Source organism: Heterodontus francisci, chromosome 26 (genome assembly GCF_036365525.1).
Source record: "Heterodontus francisci isolate sHetFra1 chromosome 26, sHetFra1.hap1, whole genome shotgun sequence".
Lineage (NCBI taxonomy): Eukaryota > Metazoa > Chordata > Chondrichthyes > Heterodontiformes > Heterodontidae > Heterodontus > Heterodontus francisci.
The window spans coordinates 52,688,478-52,710,222 of record NC_090396.1 but is presented as its reverse complement, the minus strand read 5'-3'; the positions used below and the strand labels follow the sequence as shown (position 1 = coordinate 52,710,222).

The 21,745-nt window shown below is 42.1% G+C and overlaps 1 protein-coding gene across 3 annotated transcripts in view; it reads left to right on the top strand.

Moving 5' to 3' along the window:
• Positions 1-21,745, top strand: part of tbc1d16 (TBC1 domain family, member 16) — a 120,368-nt gene that overhangs the window by 41,785 nt on the left and 56,838 nt on the right. For 2 of the 3 annotated variants that reach the window (XM_068058233.1, XM_068058231.1), the window contains exons 2-3: positions 6,074-6,282; positions 18,546-19,173. In XM_068058233.1, coding sequence (XP_067914334.1) covers positions 6,105-6,282; positions 18,546-19,173 — 806 coding nt within the window. In that variant the 5' untranslated portion in view covers positions 6,074-6,104. Of the gene's footprint in view, positions 1-6,073; positions 6,283-18,545; positions 19,174-21,745 lie in introns of those variants that run through there. The other variant, XM_068058234.1, reaches the window with a different exon arrangement.

The window sequence follows — 21,745 nt, the reverse complement described above, 5'->3', positions numbered from 1 at the left end:
AGATGAGGGAACTAAATGTAATATATCCAAGTTTGCAGACAACACAAAGCTGAGTGGGAGTTGTGAGGAGGATGCAGAGAAGCTCCAGTGTGATTTGGACAGGTTGAGTGAGTGGGCAAATACATGGCAGATGCAGTATAATGTGGATAAGTGTGAGGTTATCCACTTTAGTGGCAAAAACAGAAAGGCAGATTATTATCTGAACGGCAATAGATTGGGAAAGGGAGAGGTGCAGCGAGACCTGTGTCCTTGTGCACCAGTCGCTGAAAGTAAGCATGCAGGTGCAGCAGGCAGTTAAGAAGGCAAATGGTATGCTGGCCTTCATAGCGAGAGGATTCGAGTACAGGAGCAAGGATGTCTTGCTGCAATTATACAAGGCCTTGGTGAGACCACATCTGGAGTATTGTGTGCAATTTAGGTCTCCTTATCTGAGGAAGGATGCTCTTGCTGTGGAGGAAGTGCAGCGAAGGTTCACCAGACTGATTCCTGGGATGGCAGGACTGACGTACGAAGAGAGATTGGGGCGATTAAGCTTGTATTCGCTGGAGTTTAGAAGAATGAGGGGATCTCATAGAAACTTACAAAATCCTAACAGGACTGGACAGACTAGATGCAGGAAGGATGTTCCCGATGGCGGGGGAGTCCAGGACCAGGGGTCACAGTCTAAGGATAAAGGGTAAGCCATTTAGGATTGAGATGAGGAGAGATTTCTTCACCCAGAGAGTGGTGAACCTATGGAATTCTCTACCACAGAAAGCAGTTGAGGCTAAATCATTAACTATATTCAATAAAGGTTTAGATATAGTTCTTGGGGTTAATGGGATCAAGGGATACAGGGAGAAAGCGGGAACAGGTTACTGAGTTTGGATGATCAGCCGTGATCGTGTTGAATGGTGGAGTGGGATCGAAGGGCCGAATGGCCTACTCCTGCTCCTATTTTACTATGTTTCTATGAGATCAGATGTGGTTGTAATAGTGAGCTCATTCCAGACATTGTGAAGATCTTGTGTTTGAGTGATTTCATTTGTGGACGCTTTCTCGATCACGTCTTTCCAGTTTCCATACCCTTCAAACGTAATTGCAAAGCCTTATCTTGTTTTGTTGCTGTTTTGACATCGGCTAGTTTTAGCAACTTTGGCACCGCATTAATGCTGATTGTAGTTGAGATATTGTTCAGCAACCTATCTCTCTCGACTAGTCGGATCAACTGTTGGCAATGGATGTCGCTAAAGGTAGTCCGTTGGGTTAAGCTTGCCTGGCTGATACTGAACGTGAAACTCGTATTCTTGTTTAGAGATACAGCACTAAAACAGGCCCTTCGGCCCACCGAGTCTGTGCCGACCATCAACCACCCATTTATACTAATCCTACACTAATCCCAGATTCCTACTACATCCCCACCTGTCCCTCTATTTCCCTACCACCTACCTATACTCGGGGCAATTTTATAATGGCCAATTAACCTATCAACCTGTAAGTCTTTGGCATGTGGGAGGAAACCCACGCAGACACAGGGAGAACTTGCAAACTCCACACAGGCAGTACCCAGAATCGAACCCGGGTCCCTGGAGCTGTGAGGCTGCGGTGCTAACCACTGCGCCGCCCTTTGAGTATCTGACGTTCTATTTGAATGTTTGGCTTGTGGGCTATATGGATTGTTGAACAAACTCCCTAGTGGTCCATGATTAGTTATTACTTTAAACTCGCTTCCATATAGGTAGAGATGAAAGTGTAAGGTACCCCATGTGAATCTATGCAAATAACATTGCTATACAGACGTTAGTGGTCTGCTTGCCGTTGTAATGATTGATGGGTTACCTGTCTTGTCTTTTTCTGTACGAGATCTGCGCCTAAGCCAACTGGGCATGGATGGTTTTCCCGGGGTCGAAATAGGCATTTGTGCAACTTGCTGACAAGCATTGTTTGATGTGGTGTACCGCCTGTTTGTGATTTAGTCCATTTCCACATGGTCTGTTTTTTGTCAGATCGCACAGAGGGGGCAAAAAGTGTAGCCAGGTCATGGATGAAACTACGATATTACGTGATTAGTCCGAGCAGACTCCGGACTTCTTGCATGTTTGTAGGATCTGCAGTGTTTGCAATGGCTTAAACTTTCCGTGGATCAGGTGATACTCCTTCTCCGCTGAACACATGACCGAAGAATTCAATTCTGCTTTAATTGAATAAGCACTCGTCTTTGTTCAAAGTGAAGTTACATTCTCTGAGACGTTGTAGGCATGCATGTAAGCATGTCTCGAGTTCAATTTCAGTGTGACCGTAGATGAGAATGTCATCACTAATGTTCAGCATGCCTTCAAATCCTTGAAGTGTAAATTGAATCAAGTGCTGAAATACCTCAGATGCTGAGCTGACTCCAAAGTTGAGCCTCTTGTATCGAAAAAGTCCAATTTGAGTAGAGAATACAGTAAGATATCTCCATTCTTCTGTAAGCTCAATTTGATGGTAGCCTGCATTGAGGTCAAGTTAAGCCAAGTGTTCAGAGCCATTCACTTTCTCTATCATATCATTGATTGTCGGTTGTCAAATGCCTTTCTCATTTTATGGCTTGGTTTGGTGATCGCATATCAACACAGCTTCTAATCTCCTTCTCACACACGAGTTTCTTGACGTCTTGTATGGGTGAGACCTAAGGGGTAGGCTCATCCCCAACTTTCTCAATGTCAAGGTCAGGTAGGTGTTGGAGTTCTTCCTCTGTCTGTTTCCTTACATGAAATGGTATTCGGCGCTGTTTGATGAGCAACTGGGAGCATATTTTGGTCAACGTGCAGCTTGCACGTAACACCTTTCAGTTTGCCAATACCAGTGAAATGATCAACACACAGTTCGAGAATGTTTTGTTATGTGTAGGAATCGTGTATGTGACTGCAATCATGCAGATCTGTTGCTGTGTTGAAATTGATAAGCATGTCACTTTCTCCAGATATGACATAGAATAGAGCATTTGTTCTAGTAAATTTGAATGAGACTGGTGTTTCAAAAGTCCTGAAAATTTTCAGTGGTTTGTCACTGTTGTAACGGAAAATTTTTGTCTTCCCTGGTTTGCAGAGAATGGGGCAATCCTGAAGTTTGTTGAATGTTTTGCCTCCCATGACATTTGACACATGGTCCTGTATCTTAGGGCATCTATGTCCGAGTAGCCAATGGTCACAGTCGCATGTGGCTATTTATTGTATCTGAGAGAGAGCTCAAAAGTATGTTCAGGGTCATCTGCCTCTACGTTAGCTACATTCTCTCGCCTTTTTGCTGTGGTAAGCATATGTGGCACCTTTTTGTTGATATTGGTCTTAAGTAGTTGATTTTACTGATGAGCGACAAACGCCAGCAAGCTTTGCACTGTTTCATTAGCAGTTTGGGTAAGCACTGCCACAGTGGAAACGTTTTTTGGACAAGTCGCAACTCTGTACGTGAGACGGCTGTTGTTGCTTTGCAGATGGTTTCCTGTGAGTGATGAACAGTGTTCACAGAAGTTTAAATTGGAGTGTGGTAGTTACAGTTAGCAGCCTCAACTTCAGTAACTCTGGACTCTTGAGAGCTATAGTGATCTTGCTAACTCCAGCAGCTCTGACAGCTGTCTGTCTTTCTCGAGTGCTTTTCATCGTAGTTGACTAGAGAGACGATCTTCGATTGTTTGTGTTTTGATTTCCCGTTCAACATGCTCACCATCTCTGAAGTCACATTTGGCTGCTAGTTGTCTTGTTCACATGCAATATTGTTCAGTTGTCTAGTTTGCTTCTTGCTCAGTGTGTCGAAATACAATAGTTTTGTATATGGTATTTTTCTTGGGTGTAAAGTAGGTTGTCAGTGCATTTTTTGCTGAGTTAGTCATTTTGCTCAAGCGAAAGTGTCTCAAAGATATCTTCTAATTCTTCATCTCCATAGTGAAGAAGTAGGGCCTTTTTCCTTTTGTCATCTGTGTTTGCAAATTCTGTCATCATGCCTTCGAACTGTCGCAGATACTTTTGCCAACATGGAAATACCGATGATGGTGCTGAACGTACATCAAAAGGTGGTAAGTTTGGCATAGACAACATCACTTTGATCAGCAACCCAGCGATAATGTGTGATCAAGGATCCGGGATTGCATTCCGTCTGGAGGAAATTTCTCTGCAATGATCCGAGATTAAATTTTTTTTGATTGGATGGTTATTTTGAAGAGATCAATGTGCTTGTATACACTGTACAAGCTTCCTGTGTCAGCTGAGTTTAGTGAAAAATAAGACTGCATGTGTTGAAAACAATGGATTCTTCTTTCCTTTAATTTCACTCTCCAGTCCCGGCATCTGTGTGTATAGTAGCCTTAAGTGAATAAAATGCACAATGCAATTTTCAAAACACTACAAGCACAAGTAACAGGCATAGGTGAGGATCTCAGCACCAGATGAGTTGAGGGAGGAGCCGGGTCGGACAGATATGGAGGTAGTAATGGGCAATCATGGTGATGGATATGTGTCCTCAGTACCTTGCTCTATGGCAGCGAGGCCTGGACAATGTATGTCAGCCAAGAGCGACGTCTCAATTCATTCCATCTTCGCTGCCTCTGGAGAATACTTGGCATCAGGTGGCAGGACCGTATCTCCAACACAGAAGTCCTCGAGGCGGCCAACATCCCCAGCTTGTACACGCTACTGAGTCAGCGGCACTTGAGATGGCTTGGCCATGTGAGCTGCATGGTAGATGGCAGGATCCCCAAAGACACATTGTACAGTGAGCTCGCCACTGGTATCAGACCCACCAGCCGTCCATGTCTCCGCTTTAAAGACGTCTGCAAACGTGACATGAAATCCTGTGACATTGATCACAAGTCGTGGGAGTCAGTTGCCAGCGTTCACCAGAGCTGGCGGGCAGCCATAAAGATGGGGCTAAAATGTGGCGAGTCGAAGAGACTTAGTAGTTGGCAGGAAAAAAGACAGAGGCACAAGGGGAGAGCCAACTGTGCAACAGCCCTGACAAACAAATTTCTCTGCAGCACCTGTGGAAGAGCCTGTCACTCTAGAATTGGCCTTTATAGCCACTCCAGGCGCTGCTTCACAAACCACTGACCACCTCCAGGCGCGTATCCATTGTCTCTCGAGATAAGAAGGCCAAAGAAGAAGAATGGGCAATCATGGTGATGGATATGTGGTCGAAGTTCATCTCTGTGTCAAATACAACTCCAACATTGCGAACAGTCTGGCTTAGCTTGAGAGTTGCCAGGGAGAGGAATAGAATTGGTGGCTAGGGAATGGAATTTGTGGTGGTTACTGAAGACAGTGGCTTCATCTTCCCAGTATTTATTTTGAGAAATTTTCAGCTCATCCAGTACTGGATTTTGGAAAAGCAGTGTGACAATTTTAGAGTCAATAGAGCGGTTGAGACAGGTGGTGGTGTGTTAAGCTGGGTGTTGTCAACGTACTTGTGGCACTTGATGTGTTTATGGATCTTGTCGCCGAGGGGCAGCATGTAGATGAGAAATAGGAGGGTGCCAAGGATAGATCCTTGGAGGACTCCAGAGGTAATGTTGCAGGAGAGGGAAGAGAAGCCACTGCAGGTGATTCTCTGCTATGAGTGCAGCCCTACCCAACTGGATAATGGCGGAGAAGCATTGGAAGATGATAGCATAGTCAACCGTGTCAAAGGCTGCAGACAGTTGGAGAACAACAAGGAGGCACAGAGAAGTCGAGGGTTTTTTTTTGAGGAGGGGTCTAATGGCAGTTTTGAAGGGGAGGAGTACAGTACCTGAGGAGAAGGAACTGTGAATAATATTCAAGGGAAGTAGGAAGGTCAGTAGTTTGATGGGAATAGGCTCAAGGGGTGGTAGAGAACAAGAAATTTAAATGCAAGGCATGAAGGGTGGAACAAGGTGAGCTGCTCAAAAGAGAAAGCGCCAGAGAGTAGGGGAACTGACCAAAGTATGATTTGGTGATGATGGCTACACAGTCATGGTTTATGCAGGGCAAGTGGTGGAAGGTATAGCCAGACTGGGCAGCTTTATTAAGGTGGCATCATCCCTCAGCTAGATTTTTGTCAACTATTTTAATTTTTTTTAATAGATGACATTTTTGTTTTGATCTAGGGTGAAGAATTCAGATGATGGAAATATATTCATGGAGATGTCTCTGGGTCAGCTCTTGCGGCGCGCATCTTCCAAAGCCTCTGACCTCCTGACCTTTAATCAGTCGAGTGGATCCTCCAGGATTCTTGATGGTGAAATTGTTTACTCAAAGAACAATGTTTGCGTCCATCCCTCAGACCTGCTGCGAGGTCTTGGAGAACACCACCCAGGTATGGTACAGGCAGTTGAACTCTTTATGGTTTTGTCTTGAACAGTCTTCACTTCTTAAAATGTCCCTAGTTTCATTAATATTGATTCTAATGAGCAAATTGGACTGCAAAATGAAGTCACAAGTACCTGTAGTAAAACTTGCAATTGCATCCAACCTACATTTGACCATATATTGGATTAGATAGAGATTTCACTCACCATGGACAAAATCAGGACAAACACTGGGGATGAACAGCAAGGTTGTACAATGTGGAAGGTAAGTGCCACACTGAATAAAAACTAGAGGCTATCAGCGTACCGCTTTTGAGTTTTATTTTAACCAATCAGCTCAAAAACAGCACTGATGGAGCTGCCCTGCTTGTTGGCCATGCAGTGGTCTATAATGCAGACCTGAAGGGCACAATAGAGTGAGCAGACATGCATTTAAGTTTTTTTTTTATATAAAAATAAGAGAATTCACTAAATCAACATATATCATTACAAATAATGCTGTTAATTAACATTAATCCTAACTCAAGATCACTGAAAGTCAGAAATATGACTCTCAAAAGCAGAATAAACCTCTTCTCTAGTTAGCTGTTAATGATATGAACAATTCCCTTTTTGTTTCAGTGCCACAAAATACAGCTTTTCTCTTTCCCTGCCCCTTATTTGCATTACATAAAAACATTTTGAGAGTTTTAAGTTAGCAATTGCTGACCTCACTCACTGTCTCAGAACCAGTGAAGCCGTATTGGAAGATTTTCAGATGGAAAAGGTTTACCACTACTTAATGAATTTCAGTTGTGGTTCTGAGATTTTTCAGCAAAATCGAGTGCACTTCCACATCATTCTATGTAACAAATCATTAAAAACCTTTCCCATACCATTTTAATAATAAAGAATATTCTTGAAATTTCACAGCTTTTTAAAAATTCTGCATTTAGTGTCGCAAATGTAGAACTTCGAACAAGCTGCTTAAACTGTATTTAATGTTTCGAAGGAATATTTTGAGTTGACTTTCTGGACTCCTATAAAATATTGGGCTTTTTGAGCCAATCCTTTCTGTACCCTACTGATTTGTTGCAGCAGAATTAACCATTTAGATATTGTAAAAAATCTAGCAGTTGCTATTTCACTAAGAAAATTGCCAATGTGTATCCAATTCTATTTGTATGTTCAGTCCCCAAATAAATGCCATCAAAAGAATTTGAATTAGGATTTCATAACTATAAATTAGTGATAAATATTGGCAGATTTGTTTGTGTAAAAGAACTTTGTCTTGTCTGCCAGGAAGTAAACTGTGTACTTTGCAATGTTATGAAAATGCTGTAGCAAAAAGCAGACAGTAGAAGGTACATATGGACTGTTGTATGGATACAAGTGAGCAGATTATTAGGGGGAAAAGGCATTTCACAATTACTGAAAATCTAGTAGATATGCTAATTTAATGGATTTTAAATTGGCTTTATATCAACATCTGTTTAAAATTCACCACTTCTACTCTTTTCTGTTAATTAATGTGCCAACCTTTACAGAAAACTCTTAATATCTCATGTCTGTTTGTCAAGCTGCTTCATGTGTTTTTACATGTTGGGACTGGAAATTTTGTATGTGAGGAAAGCAAGGAAGGATGCTTGACCTTGAAAAGTTCAGTCCCGTGTACTGAAAATGCTAAGCGAGTATTTGAATATTTCGTGACAGTGCTATGCTACCGAATTGTCTTTACATTAACGTTGGCTAAGAGAAATTAGAGTGCCCTCTAGTGTTGAAGCCACTGCACTTGACCCAGAAATAGATGGAGGTGAGCAAACAGAAGTACAAACCAAAGGTTTCCAAATATATATCATTGATCAGAAAATGGAAAAATAAGTTAATTGATAACTGAGTAAAAAATATTTTCTTGGTACCAATATTTGGAAAAGCGAAAAAGATAATGAGTAGATAATGCCAAGAGGTAGAATTGCCTTGATTCATTCTTTTCTAGGTTAAATGTATTTTTCATGTTCCCTAACAACAGCCATTGTACTGCAAATCTGTATAGAGAAGTTTAAAAAAAAATTTTAGCCGGTCACTGCTACAACAGTCGGGTTCTGATGAAAGGTCACAGACCTGAAACGCTTCTCTCTCCACAGAAGCTGCCTGACCTGCTGAGTATTTCCAGCACTTCGTTTTTATTTCAGATTTCCAATATCTGCAGTATTTTGCTTTCATATTACTGCTACAAGTGTTTGTGAACTGTCTCACTGAAGAGCATTTTTAAAAGGGTGGTTTGTATTTTCTTTTTTTTTAAAAAGCCATAAACAATAAGTTCTATGATAGGGAATGGTTTATTTAACATTATGCCTTCAGACCGAAATGCTGACTGTGATTGGCTGAGGAATAATCATGTGTGAAAATAATAACAATTTTCCAGTTAGTAACTATCTTCATCAAATGACACCATCAACAACAACAATTTGCATTTATATATCATCTTTAGCAAACATGTTCCAAGGCACTAAACAGAAACATAATCAGACAAAAATGGACATGACTTAAAGGAGATGTTAGAATGGGGCCAAAAGCTGGGTCAAAGAGGTGAATTTTATGGTGGGCCTTTAAGGATGCAGGAGAGGTGGAAAGCAGAGAATTCAAGAATGTAGGGTGTAGATGTCAATGATAAGCAAAGGGAGGAGGAAGAGACCAGAGCCATAGAAATGCAGAGTTCTGAGGGTTGTAAGGCTGGCTGAAATAGACCAGGGCAAGGCCATAAAGGAATTGAAACACAAGAACGAGAATTTTGAATTGAAGGCAGTGCAAGATTGGGAACCAGGGGATTGGATAGCAAGGACAGCGAAGATGGATGAGCGGGACTTGGTGCAAGATAGGAACTTGCAACAGAACTGTGTCCTCCTAGTGCTAGATTCTCCGGCCAGGGAAAACATCCTTCCAATGTCTACTCTGTCTAGCCCCTTAACGATGTTATTTGTTTCGATGAGATCACCTCTTTTTCTAATCAGCATCAGAGTATATAGGCCCTTTCTATTCAATCTCATAAGGAGATCCGTCTCACTCCACGAATCAATCCAGTGAACTTTTGTTGCACCCACTCCGAATATATCTTTCCTTGGGTAATGTCATGAAAGGGATTCTGTTTTTTTTGTTAAATTTTTTTTTTTAAAGCAATTTTATAGTTGAGCTAAATAAATGTTGGATCAGTTTTTAATCAAGAGGACAGGGAGCCAGATTGGCAACAATGTTGCTAATTGTCACATGGCTCAGGTTAGGCTTTGAACAGAAATCCTGGCAACGGGCAGAAAAGTGACAAGCACTCCTTTGATTGGACAAGCCCAGTAGCAACAAAGCACACCAGGGATGAGCAGAAGGTGTGTCGGTGTGTGTGTGTGTCGGTGTGTGTGTGTGTGTGTCGGTGTGTGTCGGTGTGTGTGTGTGTGTGTCGGTGGGTGTCTGTGTGTGTGTGTGTCGGTGGGTGTGTGTGTGTGTGTCGGGGGGTGTGTGTGTGTGTGTCGGGGGGTGTGTGTGTGTGTGTCGGGGGGTGTGTGTGTGTGTCGGGGGGTGTGTGTGTGTGTCGGGGTGTGTGTGTGTGTGTCGGGGTGTGTGTGTGTGTGTCGGTGTGTGTGTGTGTGTGTGTGTCGGTGTGTGTGTGTGTGTGTCGTGTCAACGAGTGACTGAATGCCCAGGAAGAACAGACTACAACAACCCAGCTCACTTAACCTTCAAATCCCTAAACGGTTCTGTGAACTTCGCTGTGTCCATTCATCTTGTTTCCTGTATTTCATGAAAGCCTGCTAAAAATAATTCTCATTGCCGCCTGAAGAGATCTGTTCTAAAGAGCCTGTCTGCGTGTGCTCCGACGTTAGACTGTGTGCCAGTTTGGTGCAGTCTGTCTCCTCTGTTGTATTTTTCCAGGGGTGGGCAAGTATCTGCCCGGGGGTGTTTTTTTTTTGTCTGTAATAGAGCTCTGATCCAAAAATCCCTTTTTTATCTTTTTTCGGTTAACCAATGTGTATGTGTGTGACTGTGAAGGGACTAACATAAAAGGGGAGTTTAAAATTTGGTTAAAGTAGAAAGGGGAAGTTTGAAATTTAATGTTCGATTTTTAAAAAAAAATTATTTGATCCATGTATATTGTTTTACTTCATTACTAGTTAAGACTTGTTTTATATCTGTTAATTTTGTTGTTCAGTAAAGAAACCTGGTAGGTGTGTTCCATTCTGGGAAAAATAGTGTATCTGATCGTATCGATAAGTGAGAATTTTTTTTTTAAATGTTGTGACCTGTGGAGAAGTGGGACTGAATTAACAGTGCACTCCTCCTATTTCAGTTTTAACAATAAGGAGACCAAAATTGTACCCAGTACTCCAGGTGTGGCCTCACCAAATCCCTATATAAGTGCAGCAAGACTTGCTTACTCTTAAACGCCAACCCCCTTGCAATAAAGGTTAACATACCATTTACCTTCCAAATAGCTGCCAGACTGGGTCTGCGGCAGGTGGTGGGGGAACCAACACGAGGGAACAACATACTTGACCTTGTCAGGAGCAGCACCAGGCATACCTCAAAATGAGGTGTCAAGCTGGTGAAGCTACTACCCAGGACTACTTGCATGCCAAACTGCATCAGCAGCATGCAATAGACAGAGCTAGCGATCCCATAACCAACGGATCAGATCTAAGCTCTGCAGTCCTGCCACATCCAGTCATGAATGGTGGTGGACAATTAAACAACTAACTGGAGGAGGTGGTTCCACAAATATCCTCATCCTCAATGATGGGGGAGCCCAGCACATCAGTGCGAAAGATAAGGCTGAAGTATTTGCAACAATCTTCAGCCAGAAGTGCCGAGTTGATGATCCATCTCAGCCCCCTCCTGAAGTCCCCAGCATTACAGATGCCAGACTTCAGCCAATTCGATTCACTCCGCGTGATATCAAGAAACGACTGAAGGCACTGAATACTGCAAAGGATATGGGTCCTGACAATATTCCAGCAATAGTACTGAAGACCTGTGCTCCAGAACGTGCCGCACCCCTAGCCAAGCTGTTCCAGTATATCTACAACACTGGCATCTACCCGGCAATGTGGAAAATTGCCCAGGTATGTCCTGTACACAAAAAGCAGGACAAGTCCAACCCGGCCAATTACCGCCCCATCAGTCTACTCTCAATCATCAGTAAAGTGATGGAAGGTGTCATCAAAAGTGGCATCAAGCGGTACTTGCTTAGCAATAACCTGCTCAATGATGCTCAGTTTGGGTTCCGCCAGGGCCACTCAGCTCCTGACCACATTACAGCCTTGGTTCAAACATGGACAAAAGGGCTGAACTCGTGAGGTGAGGTGAGAGTGACTGCCCTTGATATCAAGCCACCATTTGACTGAGTATGGCATCAAGGAGCCCGAGCAGAACTGGAGTCCATGGGAATCGGGGAGAAAACTCTCTGCTGGTTGGAGTCATTCCTAGCGCAAAGGAAGATGGCTGTGGTTGTTGGAGGTCAAACATCTGAGCTCCAGGACATCACTGCAGGAGTTCCTCAGGGTAGTGTCCTAGGCCCAACCATCTTCAGCTGCTTCATCAATGACCTTCCTTCTATCATAAAGTCAGAAGTGGGGATGTTCGCTGATGATTGCACAATGTTAAGCACCATTTGCGACGACTCAAATACTGAAGCAGTCTGTATAGAAATGCAGCAAGACCTGGACAATATCCAGGCTTGGGCTGATAAGTGGCAAGTAACATTTGCGCCACACAAGTGCCAGGTAATGACCATCTCCAACAAGAGAGAATCTAACCATCTCCCCTTGACATTTAACAGCATTACCATCGCTGAATCCCCCACTATCAACATCCTAGGGGCTACCATTGACCAGAAACTGAACTGGAGTAGCCATATAAATACCGTGGCTACAAGAGCAGGCCAGAGGCTAGGAATCCTGAGGCGAGTAACTCACTTCCTGACTCCCCAAAGCCTGTCCACCATCTACAAGGCACAAGTCAGGTGTGTGATGGAATACTCTCCACTTGCCTGGATGGATGCAGCTCCAACAACACTCAAGAAGCTCGACACCATCCAGAACAAAGCAGCCCACTTTGTTTGTTTGTGCATGGTGTGCCATTCACTCCCTCCACCACCGACGCACAGTGGCAGCAGTGTGTACCATCTACAAGATGCACTGCAGCAACACACCAAGGCTCCTTAGACAGCACCTTCCAAACCCGCGACCTCTACCACCTCGAAGGACAAGAGCAGCAGATGCATGGGAACACCACCACCTGCAAGTTCCCGTCCAAGTCACACACCATCCTGACTTGGAATTATATCGCCGTTACTTCACTGTCGCTGGGTCAAAATCCTGGAACACTCTTCCTAACAGCACTGTGGGTGTACCTACCTCACATGGACTGCAGCGGTTCATCACCACCTTCTGAAGGGCAATTACAGATTGGCCACATCCCATGAATGAATTAAAAAAAAAAAGAATTGGTTTGCGCTACCTTCATGTCAACTTTGTGATTCATGTACCCCAAATCCCTCGGAATACCAACATTTACTTGTCTCTCTCATCTCTCTCCACAGATGCTAACGTTTCAGGTCAGTGACTTTTCATCAGAACTGATGAAACGTCACTGACCTGAAATGTTAACTCTGCTTCTCTCTCCACAGATGCTGCCAGACCTACTGAGTATTTCCAGCACTTTCGGTTTTTATTTCGGATTTCCAGCAGTTGCAGTCTTTTTCTTCTTTGGCCTCCTTGTCTCGAGAGACAATGGGTATGCGCCTGGAGGTGGTCAGTGGATTGTGAAGCAGCGCCTGGAGTGGCTATAAAGGCCAATTCTAGAGTGACAGTCTCTTCCACAGGTGCTACAGATAAAATTGGTTGTCGGGGCTGTTACACAGTTGGCTCTCCCCTTGCGCTTCTGTCTTTTTTCCTGCCAACTACTAAGTCTGTTCGACTCGCCACACTTTAACCCTGCCTTTATGGCTGCCCGCCAGCTCTAGCGATCGCTGGCAACTGACTCCCACGACTTGTGATCAATGTCACAGGACTTCATGTCGCGTTTGCAGACGTCTTTAAAACTGAGACATGGACGGCTGATGGGTCTGATACCAGTGGCGAGCTCGCTGTACAATGTGTCCTTGGGGATCCTGCCATCTTCCATACGGCTCACATGGCCAAGCCATCTCAAGTGCCGCTGGCTCAGTAGGGTGTATATGCTGGGGATGTTGGCCGCCTCGAGGACTTCTGTGTTGGAGATACGGTCCTGCCACCTGATGCTAAGGATTCTCCGGAAGCAGCGAAGATGGAATGAATTGAGACGTCGCTCTTGGCTGACATACGTTGTCCAGGCCTCGCTGCCATAGAGCAAGGTACTGAGGACACAGGCTTGATACACTCGGACTTCTGTGTTCCGTGTCAGTGCGCCATTTTCCCACACTCTCTTGGCCAGTCTGGACATAGCAGTGGAAACTTTTCCCATGCGCTTGTTGATTTCTGCATCGAGAGACAGGTTACTGGTGATAGTTGAGCCTAGGTAGGTGAACTCTTGAACCACTTCCAGCGCGTGGTCGCCGATATTGATGGATGGAGCATTTCTGACGTCCTGTCCCATGATGTTCGTTTTCTTGAGGCTGATGGTTAGGCCAAATTCGTTGCAGGCAGCCGCAATCCTGTCGATGAGTCTCTGCAGACACTCTTCTGTGTGAGATGTTAAAGCAGCATTGTCCGCAAAGAGGAGTTCCCTGATGAGGACTTTCCGTACTTTGGTCTTCGCTCTTAGACGGGCAAGGTTGAACAACCTGCCCCCTGATCTTGTGTGGAGGAAAATTCCTTCTTCTGAAGACTTGAACGCATGTGAGAGCAGCAGGGAGTATTTTGCTTTTATTTACTTGTCTCTCCCCATCTTTAAAAAAGATTCTGTTTTTCCATTCTTCCTACTGAAGTGGATAATTTCACACTTCCCCACACTATACTCCATCTGTCTAATCACTTAACTGGTCTATATCCCATATAAGTGAGAAGGAGGAAGGGGCCAGAATAGATCTTTGCAGTCTACGTAATTAATGGGTACAGGGGTGGGAAGAGGAGCAATTTCTGGAGGTGCGCTGACTACAGTCAGATTTCGTGAAAGTAAAACCAAGTGAGGGCAGTCCCTTTGAGCTGGACAAGGAGGAGATGTGTTGGAAGAAAAAAGTGTAGTTATTCATGCCAAAGTCTGCTGAGGGATCAAGAAAACTGAGGTGGTATAACGTAGGGTGGTCACAGTCACAGAGCATGTCATTTATGACTTTGATCAGAGCCGTTTCATTGTTGTATGTAGCAGAGGCAGAAAGCTGATGGAGATTGAAGTGTGGGAAGGATGGGCAGGGATTTGGGAGGTCACAACACGTTGTGACATTGGCGTGGAAAAGGAAGTTGGAGATGGGGCTGCAGTTTATAAGGACAGAATGGTCATGGTTGGATTTTCTGACAAGTGAACAAAGTTGGTCATAATTTTTGTGGTGTCCTAGGAGCAAAAGATGGGTCCCATGGATGATGAACTTGAGGGCATGAGGGTCGATAAAGGAGCAACTAGACAATGATTCAAGTTCAGGACTATGACAGAGGAATCTTTGTGGAAGGTTTAACTTGTGAACAAAGGGAAGAGGGGAATTCAGCAGAGGTAAAGAAGTCTGTGAACTCATCCCACTTGTTAGAGGTGAGAGTGAAGGGGACGAGCGGGGTTTAAGGAGACTGTTTGGTAGTTGAGAAAAGAAGCTGAGGATTATCTTTGCTCTCGAGGATGATGATGGAGTTTTTTGCAGAGGAGAGAGAGGCCTGATGGTACTTAATTTTGTCCACTCAGTTCTGATTAAGCTCGATCAGGGTTGTCCAACATACAGCCTGTGGGCCAGAGTCCAGCCCACCAAAGGTTTTCATCCGGCCCACGGATAAACTATAAAATATAATCCTGCTTTCCTCGATCAACAGTTTACTGAAGTAGCTTCAACTACAGTCAATATTTGTTTTCTTTCCTTTTTGTATTGTAACACTGCTGTACTTTAATAATCAAACTTTGGGCACATTCTCTCAGTTTATTATGCTTCAGCCTTGAAATTTTGCTGTTCTAAACAAGCATATCAATGCTAAGTATATGAAATTCCTTCCCTACTTTAAAAAAAAAAGGCATTCACCCATTTATTTCAACAGGTTAAAATTGAAATAGATGAAGTAATTCCATTTAAATATGAGATATTCATTTAGTATAACCTCCAGGCTTATGTTTTACTATGACATACTTCCTCTACATGGTCTTCTTTGGCCTCTTTGTCTCCAGAGACAATGGGTAAGCACCTAGAGGTAGTCAGTGGTATGTGAAGCAGCACCTGGAGTGGCTATAAAGGCCAATTCTAGAGTGACAGACTCTTCCACAGGCGCTGAAGATAAAATTGTTTGTCGGGGATGTTACACAGTTGGCTCTCCTTGCGCTACTGTCTTTTTTCCTGCCAACTGCTAAGTCTCTTCGACTTGCCACTCTTTCACCCCGCCTTTATGGCTGTCCACCAGCTCTGGCGATCACTGGCAACTGACTCCCACGACTTGAGGTCAATGTCACAGGACTACATGGTGGATTATGAAAATGTACTGGAAATTTCTCTTTATCATGTAAATTGGAAATGTTTTCAAACTCATTAACCAAAGCAGACAGGCTGTAAAATTCAGTTGAATCTTTGTAAATCCATAACCACTGCAGTTTGGCCAGGGATGTTCCATGTAGGCTGCTGACATAAAAGAACAGCTTATATTTATATCCCAATTCACTTAGTCATTTCTGACACAACTGAAGCTAAATAAATGTAACTAAGGAGAACTGGATTTTACAAGTAATTGTTAGTTCATCAAAGATAACTAATAAGAGGACTAACCATATTTAACAATGGAAATTTGAATATTGCAAACACTCTGCCCTTGAATCAGGATTAAACATTTAACTGTACCATGGTCAGGATGTTTAGATAATAGGATTGTGTGAAGTGATTTGATGCATTTGAATTCACTTTAGTTCTATGCGATTATCTGGATTTAGCTACTGCTGTTGAGCGCTAATTCTGTCATTTCTTGTGGAAGGTTTAACCACTTTTATCTAAATGGAGTATCTTTCTGGTGTAAAGTCTAGGGGGAAATTTATCTCTCTGCTAATGCTGGCAAAATTGTAAATTCATTTAGTAAAATCAAAAACTGATTCTTTATATCAATGATACATAGAGACATACTTCTCCCTGACGCAGTTATTACTGAAATGTCCTGAATAGAAGAGAAGTAAATGAATAATTAGGAAGAAACTTTTCTGAACAGTTCTGCAATTTTGAAGGATGAAATTACAAGGGTGCTTCCATTAAAATATTTTTGCCTTTTCAGTTTTAAACAACACAAGGGTAAGTAGCATAATGTTAAATAGAGTATTCGGTCAACCATGTTTAAACCATTCTGAACCAAAAGTTTGTGCAACTCCTTTTTATTGGAGTTAATTAATCAATTAATTACTTTTGATTCGTATGGGTTTCGCTTAATGACTCCATGATGGAAGGGTCTTTATTCTGTTTCAGTTTCCTGTGTCCAGCTTGCCACTACTTTAGTTATGCCTGAGATTGCAATTTATGTTAAATACCTGACTGCATTTATGTTACAAATTTTACAACCATACAAGTAACATGATCAGTTAGTTAGCATTTTATTGAAAACAACATTTTCAGTTTTGTCCAAAAACATTGATTGAAGACTTGTTAAAACTTTGCAGTCAGGAGTGGGTTTAAGTATTTTCATTCAACTCTTTTATCTTCGAATAAACTACTCGGTGAAGGTGAACAGTCAGAAGCAACAGATTCATTCTTTTGGTAAAGAAACCAAAAGAACTAAAGTTGGAATCGTTAACTTTTCTGTGTTTGTTCCATTTTGGTTGTACAGGTTTATCAAATATCAAGGATTTCTTAGTGCTATGAAGTGCTTTTTCTACATTAAAGGTGCTATATAAATGCAAGTTGTTGAAGAAGATGTAAAGCTACTGAAGGAATGACTAACAAGACTTTTTAATGACCAAAATTTTTTCTTAAGAGAATAAGCATTGACAGAGGAACTTCTATCTTTTTTGAACAACATAATCAAAAAGTATTAGCTATTTGGCGCAAATTTCATTTGGATAGCTGAGATCCTCCTTTACAAAGACCATAAATATTTACTCACTGACTAGCTAGTGAAAAGATAATCAATTTACAAAATACTTTAAAACACCTTTATTTTAGTCTTGAAGACCTTCCATGTCACCAAACAGGATTTAATATGGTATCTTACTATCCGATTTAGCTTAACAGGATCGTTAAGAGATCAGTGTTTGCAAGAGCCCTTCTGCTACATGGATTAATCCAGTAGAATGCGATTTTAAGCCATGGCAATGTGTTATTGTGAATAACTCTTTTTTTAATGTATGAAACTGTAATGAAAGGAAGTCTTACCCCATGATCAAAACGACGTCAATGTCAGAATTCATTAAAAGTATGTTTTGGAAAGTTGTAGCTTTGAATGCAGTTGAAGGAATGAGCTATAATGCTATTACTCCTTGGTTGTAGTTTACATCCTTTTTTTTGTATGCCAAGGATGTGGAGACACTGGAAAAAGTACAGGGATAATGCCAGGGCTGGACTGTTATGGCTGTCAGGGAGACTGGAGGGGGCTGGGGTGATCGAGTGGATGTCATTGGAGTTGTGGAGGTTTGCTGGGGTGGTTGTGGACAAGATGTTTCCACTTGAGGGGAAATGAAAATTAGGTCATAAATATAAGATAATCACTAATAAATCCAATAGAGAATTCAGGAGAAACTTCTTTGCGCAAAGAGGAGGCTCATAGAATCATGGCAAGTTTAAGTGTGGAGCATAAACACTGGCACAGACCAGTTGGTCTGAATGGTCTGTTTCTGTGCTATACATTCTATGTATTGTGGGGAAGAGAGAAAGAAAGTTGTATAAAACATGGAATAAATGCCTTAAAGGTACCTGCTTTTTTTGTGGGATGTGGAGGATATTTAATTGAAAGGCAGTAATTTATTTTCTGTTTTTTTGCAATGTGATGTTTCCTTTCCTTATGACTGACATGATTATTGAACTGAATTAGTTTTGTAAGTGAAGGTTTTATTGTGTAGTGATATTTCATGCTTTTTTGGATTTTGCTTTTCTCAAAATAACATTTTGCCCTGGCTTCTCTTTTCTATACCCCTCCCCCCCACCACCCCCTCCACCATTCTTCAAATCTAGGATATTTATGCATACATTTGGAAAAGGATGAATTACTGGGAACAACACTTATAATCACCTGGATCCCAAACACCCGTATCCAACGACAGGATGAGGAGGCTTTAAGATACATCACTCCTGAAAGTTCTCCTGTTCGAAAAGTACAGCGTCGCAGATGCCGACATGCACACACATCTGTTGCACACCAACCAGTGAGCACTACAGGACAAAGACAAGCATTGGTTCCACCAGAGGAGGATGAGATCATAACTGTATCACAGAGCATGACTAACTCCATGCATATTGGATCAGCAGGAACAGAGCAGAGTACATCACTGCATTCCCCCACTTTGCAAATCTCCCATGGTGCACTACTGCAAGCTCATAGTGACTCAGAAACATCTGCGACAATAACATGCCAGGATGGCCAGAAAGATCTTGAGGTTCCTGAAGTAGGTCAAGATGAGGCTAATTCTAAGAGGGAGCAAGGAGAAGATGAAACATCATATGATCTAACCACTGATGATATCAGCAGGGACAGCACCATTGGCTCAGATTCTGATACGTTCTCATCTCCATTATGTCTGTCTCCAATTGGTGACCCTATGGCAGAAAGTAGCAGATCTGTGTTTCTTGATGCAGAAAACAGGTAGTGTCACTGGAAGTTCTGTTACCGATCTCACTATTATAGTTTTTATATACTTTATTGAAGAACTTGCCCCAGAAAATAAAGACAAACAAATAATAACTATTGCCATAAAAACTAAGCATAATATTCTATCTGGTGAAGCAGGGCAGCCATTATAAGTATAATATTGTATACAGGTCTTAAAAAGTTGAAATAAGATGGCATGAAACGTCTGAGCGTTTATTCTGAAAAGCAAGGGATTTGGTCAATCTGATGTTGCTTAGGCTGAAGCAGAGAGGGAATTGCAGGCTATCCTACCTGTATGTGGTAAAGAGAATGTAGTGGGGAAGAAAGAGCATGGAAAAACAGAGGGAAAGGAAGGAGAGATCCCTAAACTTGTTGGGTCACAGGCTGAGGTAGGTTGAAGGATTGCCAGTTTTTGAAAAAGAAAGGGGGAGCGAAGAAACTGGTTGCTTGTATCTGTGCTTCTGCTGCTCCCTGAAACCTTCTTGCTGAGTAGGACCTATCCTGGGCCTCCTGCTGTTTCTCAACATGCTGCACCTTGACAACATCAGAAGAAAATGTCAATTTCTACATGTACGCTGACGATACTAAGCTCTATTTCATCTAAACCTCGTGACCCTTCACTGCCTCTATATTGTTAGACTGCTTGTCTGACATTCAGCCTTGAATGTGACAAAATTTCCTCAAACTAAACATTGGGAAGACTGAAGCCAATGATGTCTTTGGCCTCCACTGCAAACACTGTTCCTAGCCACCATTTTTTTTTTTTCCATTTTTCTCCCAGGCCACAGGCTCTGAATCAACCAGACTGTTGGCAACCTCGACATTCTATTTAACCTTGAGCTGAGCTTCCAGCCCCATATCTTCTCCAACTTCCATCATAACATCACCGTGTCTCCACCCTGCTTCACCCATCTGCTGGTGAAACCCTCACATTTGCTTTGTGACCTGTAGACTTGACTATACCGATTCTCTTGTTGACTGGACTCCCATCTTCAGCCTGCATAAACTTGAGCTCATCCTAAACTTTGCAGACTGTATTATAACTTGCACCATGTCCCATTCACCAACTGCCCTACACTTGCTGACCTACATTGCTCCAAACCCTGAAATGCCTCAAATTTAAGATTCTCATCCTTGTGTTCAAATCTTTCCATGGCCTCGCCCCTCCCTACTTCTGCAACCATTTCCAACTCTACAGCCCTCCAAGAACTCTACATTTCTGCAACTCTGGTCTCTTGTCCATTCCACATTTCCTGGACCCCAGCATCGGCTGCCTTGCCTTCAGCTGCCAAGGTCCTAAGCTCTGGAATTCCCTTCCTAAAACACTCTACCTCTCGTTTGACCAAGCTTTTGTATAACCTGTTGTATTATCACTTTATATGGCTTGGTGCTAAATTTTGCATCAACACTCCTATGAAGCACTTTGGGATGGTTTACTGTGTTAAATATGCTATATAAATGCAAATTATTCCTGTTGTATACCAATGTTAGGTATGTTCGATGCCATCTTTACAATGTTTTCCCTAATATAATTTTATCTCTGCCATTAAAAATAATTGCTTTTAAGGTAGTTTTGGCCATGCATTTGATAAAGTCTTGAATTGACTGAATGTTAACATGAGAACAGAGATTGAATTTTGCCACTCAACACCTGTCACTACCTGTTATCATACTGAAAGATATTGGCTTCAAATTGTTCATAACTCAAATGAGCTGTCAGAAGACACTGTTGGGAATTCAACACAAGTGCTGTACATAAAGACTACTAAGTTAAGCATGTGTTTGACAGTCCATCAGCAAATTAGGATTCTATTTCTTCTGTCAACCAACCCCCCCCCCCCTCCCCCCACAAATTCTAAAGTTGTAAATATTAAGTTGTGTTTGGAATATGATCCCCAGGTTACTTCACAAATGAGGAAAGTGTGATAACCCATTTTCAAGTAAAACAGAATAGTCCCATTTTGATGTAATTAAGGTGTTTCATTACATTAGGTGGTCTTGAATAGTGAAGCTACATCAAAATGTAATTCCCTGTAATTATTTTGTTATTGGATTTAAAAAGGAAATTCTCCATCAAGTGGTACAATGACTATTTCAATTCATGATGTGACTGAAGTAGAAAAGATAAACCGAAGTGTTTTTTTTAAAAAGGTAGGGAGGAGAAAATGGTTCAACATATTGCTTACTCTTTTTGCTGTGGAATATTGTACAGTGCATGGAAATGGAGAAAAGAACAGAGAAAAATCTTTTTTAAAAGATAGAAGTAAGCAAGAAAACTGCCTGAGAAAGTAAATGCTACACAAAGAAGTGAGATAGCCTCTGTTCGATGGGGAAATTGGACAAAGAAAGAAAATGTAGAAGTTTTGTACAAATTGTGCATAATCTTTTGAGAAAATAATTTGAGAACTAGCTATTTGCATGGTAATGGGGCAACTTGCACCTAGCTGAGGTGTGACTATTTTGGGTGTATTTGTATATCAATTTTCGCTTTCTTTGTGATAGTTATGTCACTTGGCATTAACCATTTTATGATGCTGAACTGGGTAGCAAAGTAAGTATTTTGGCT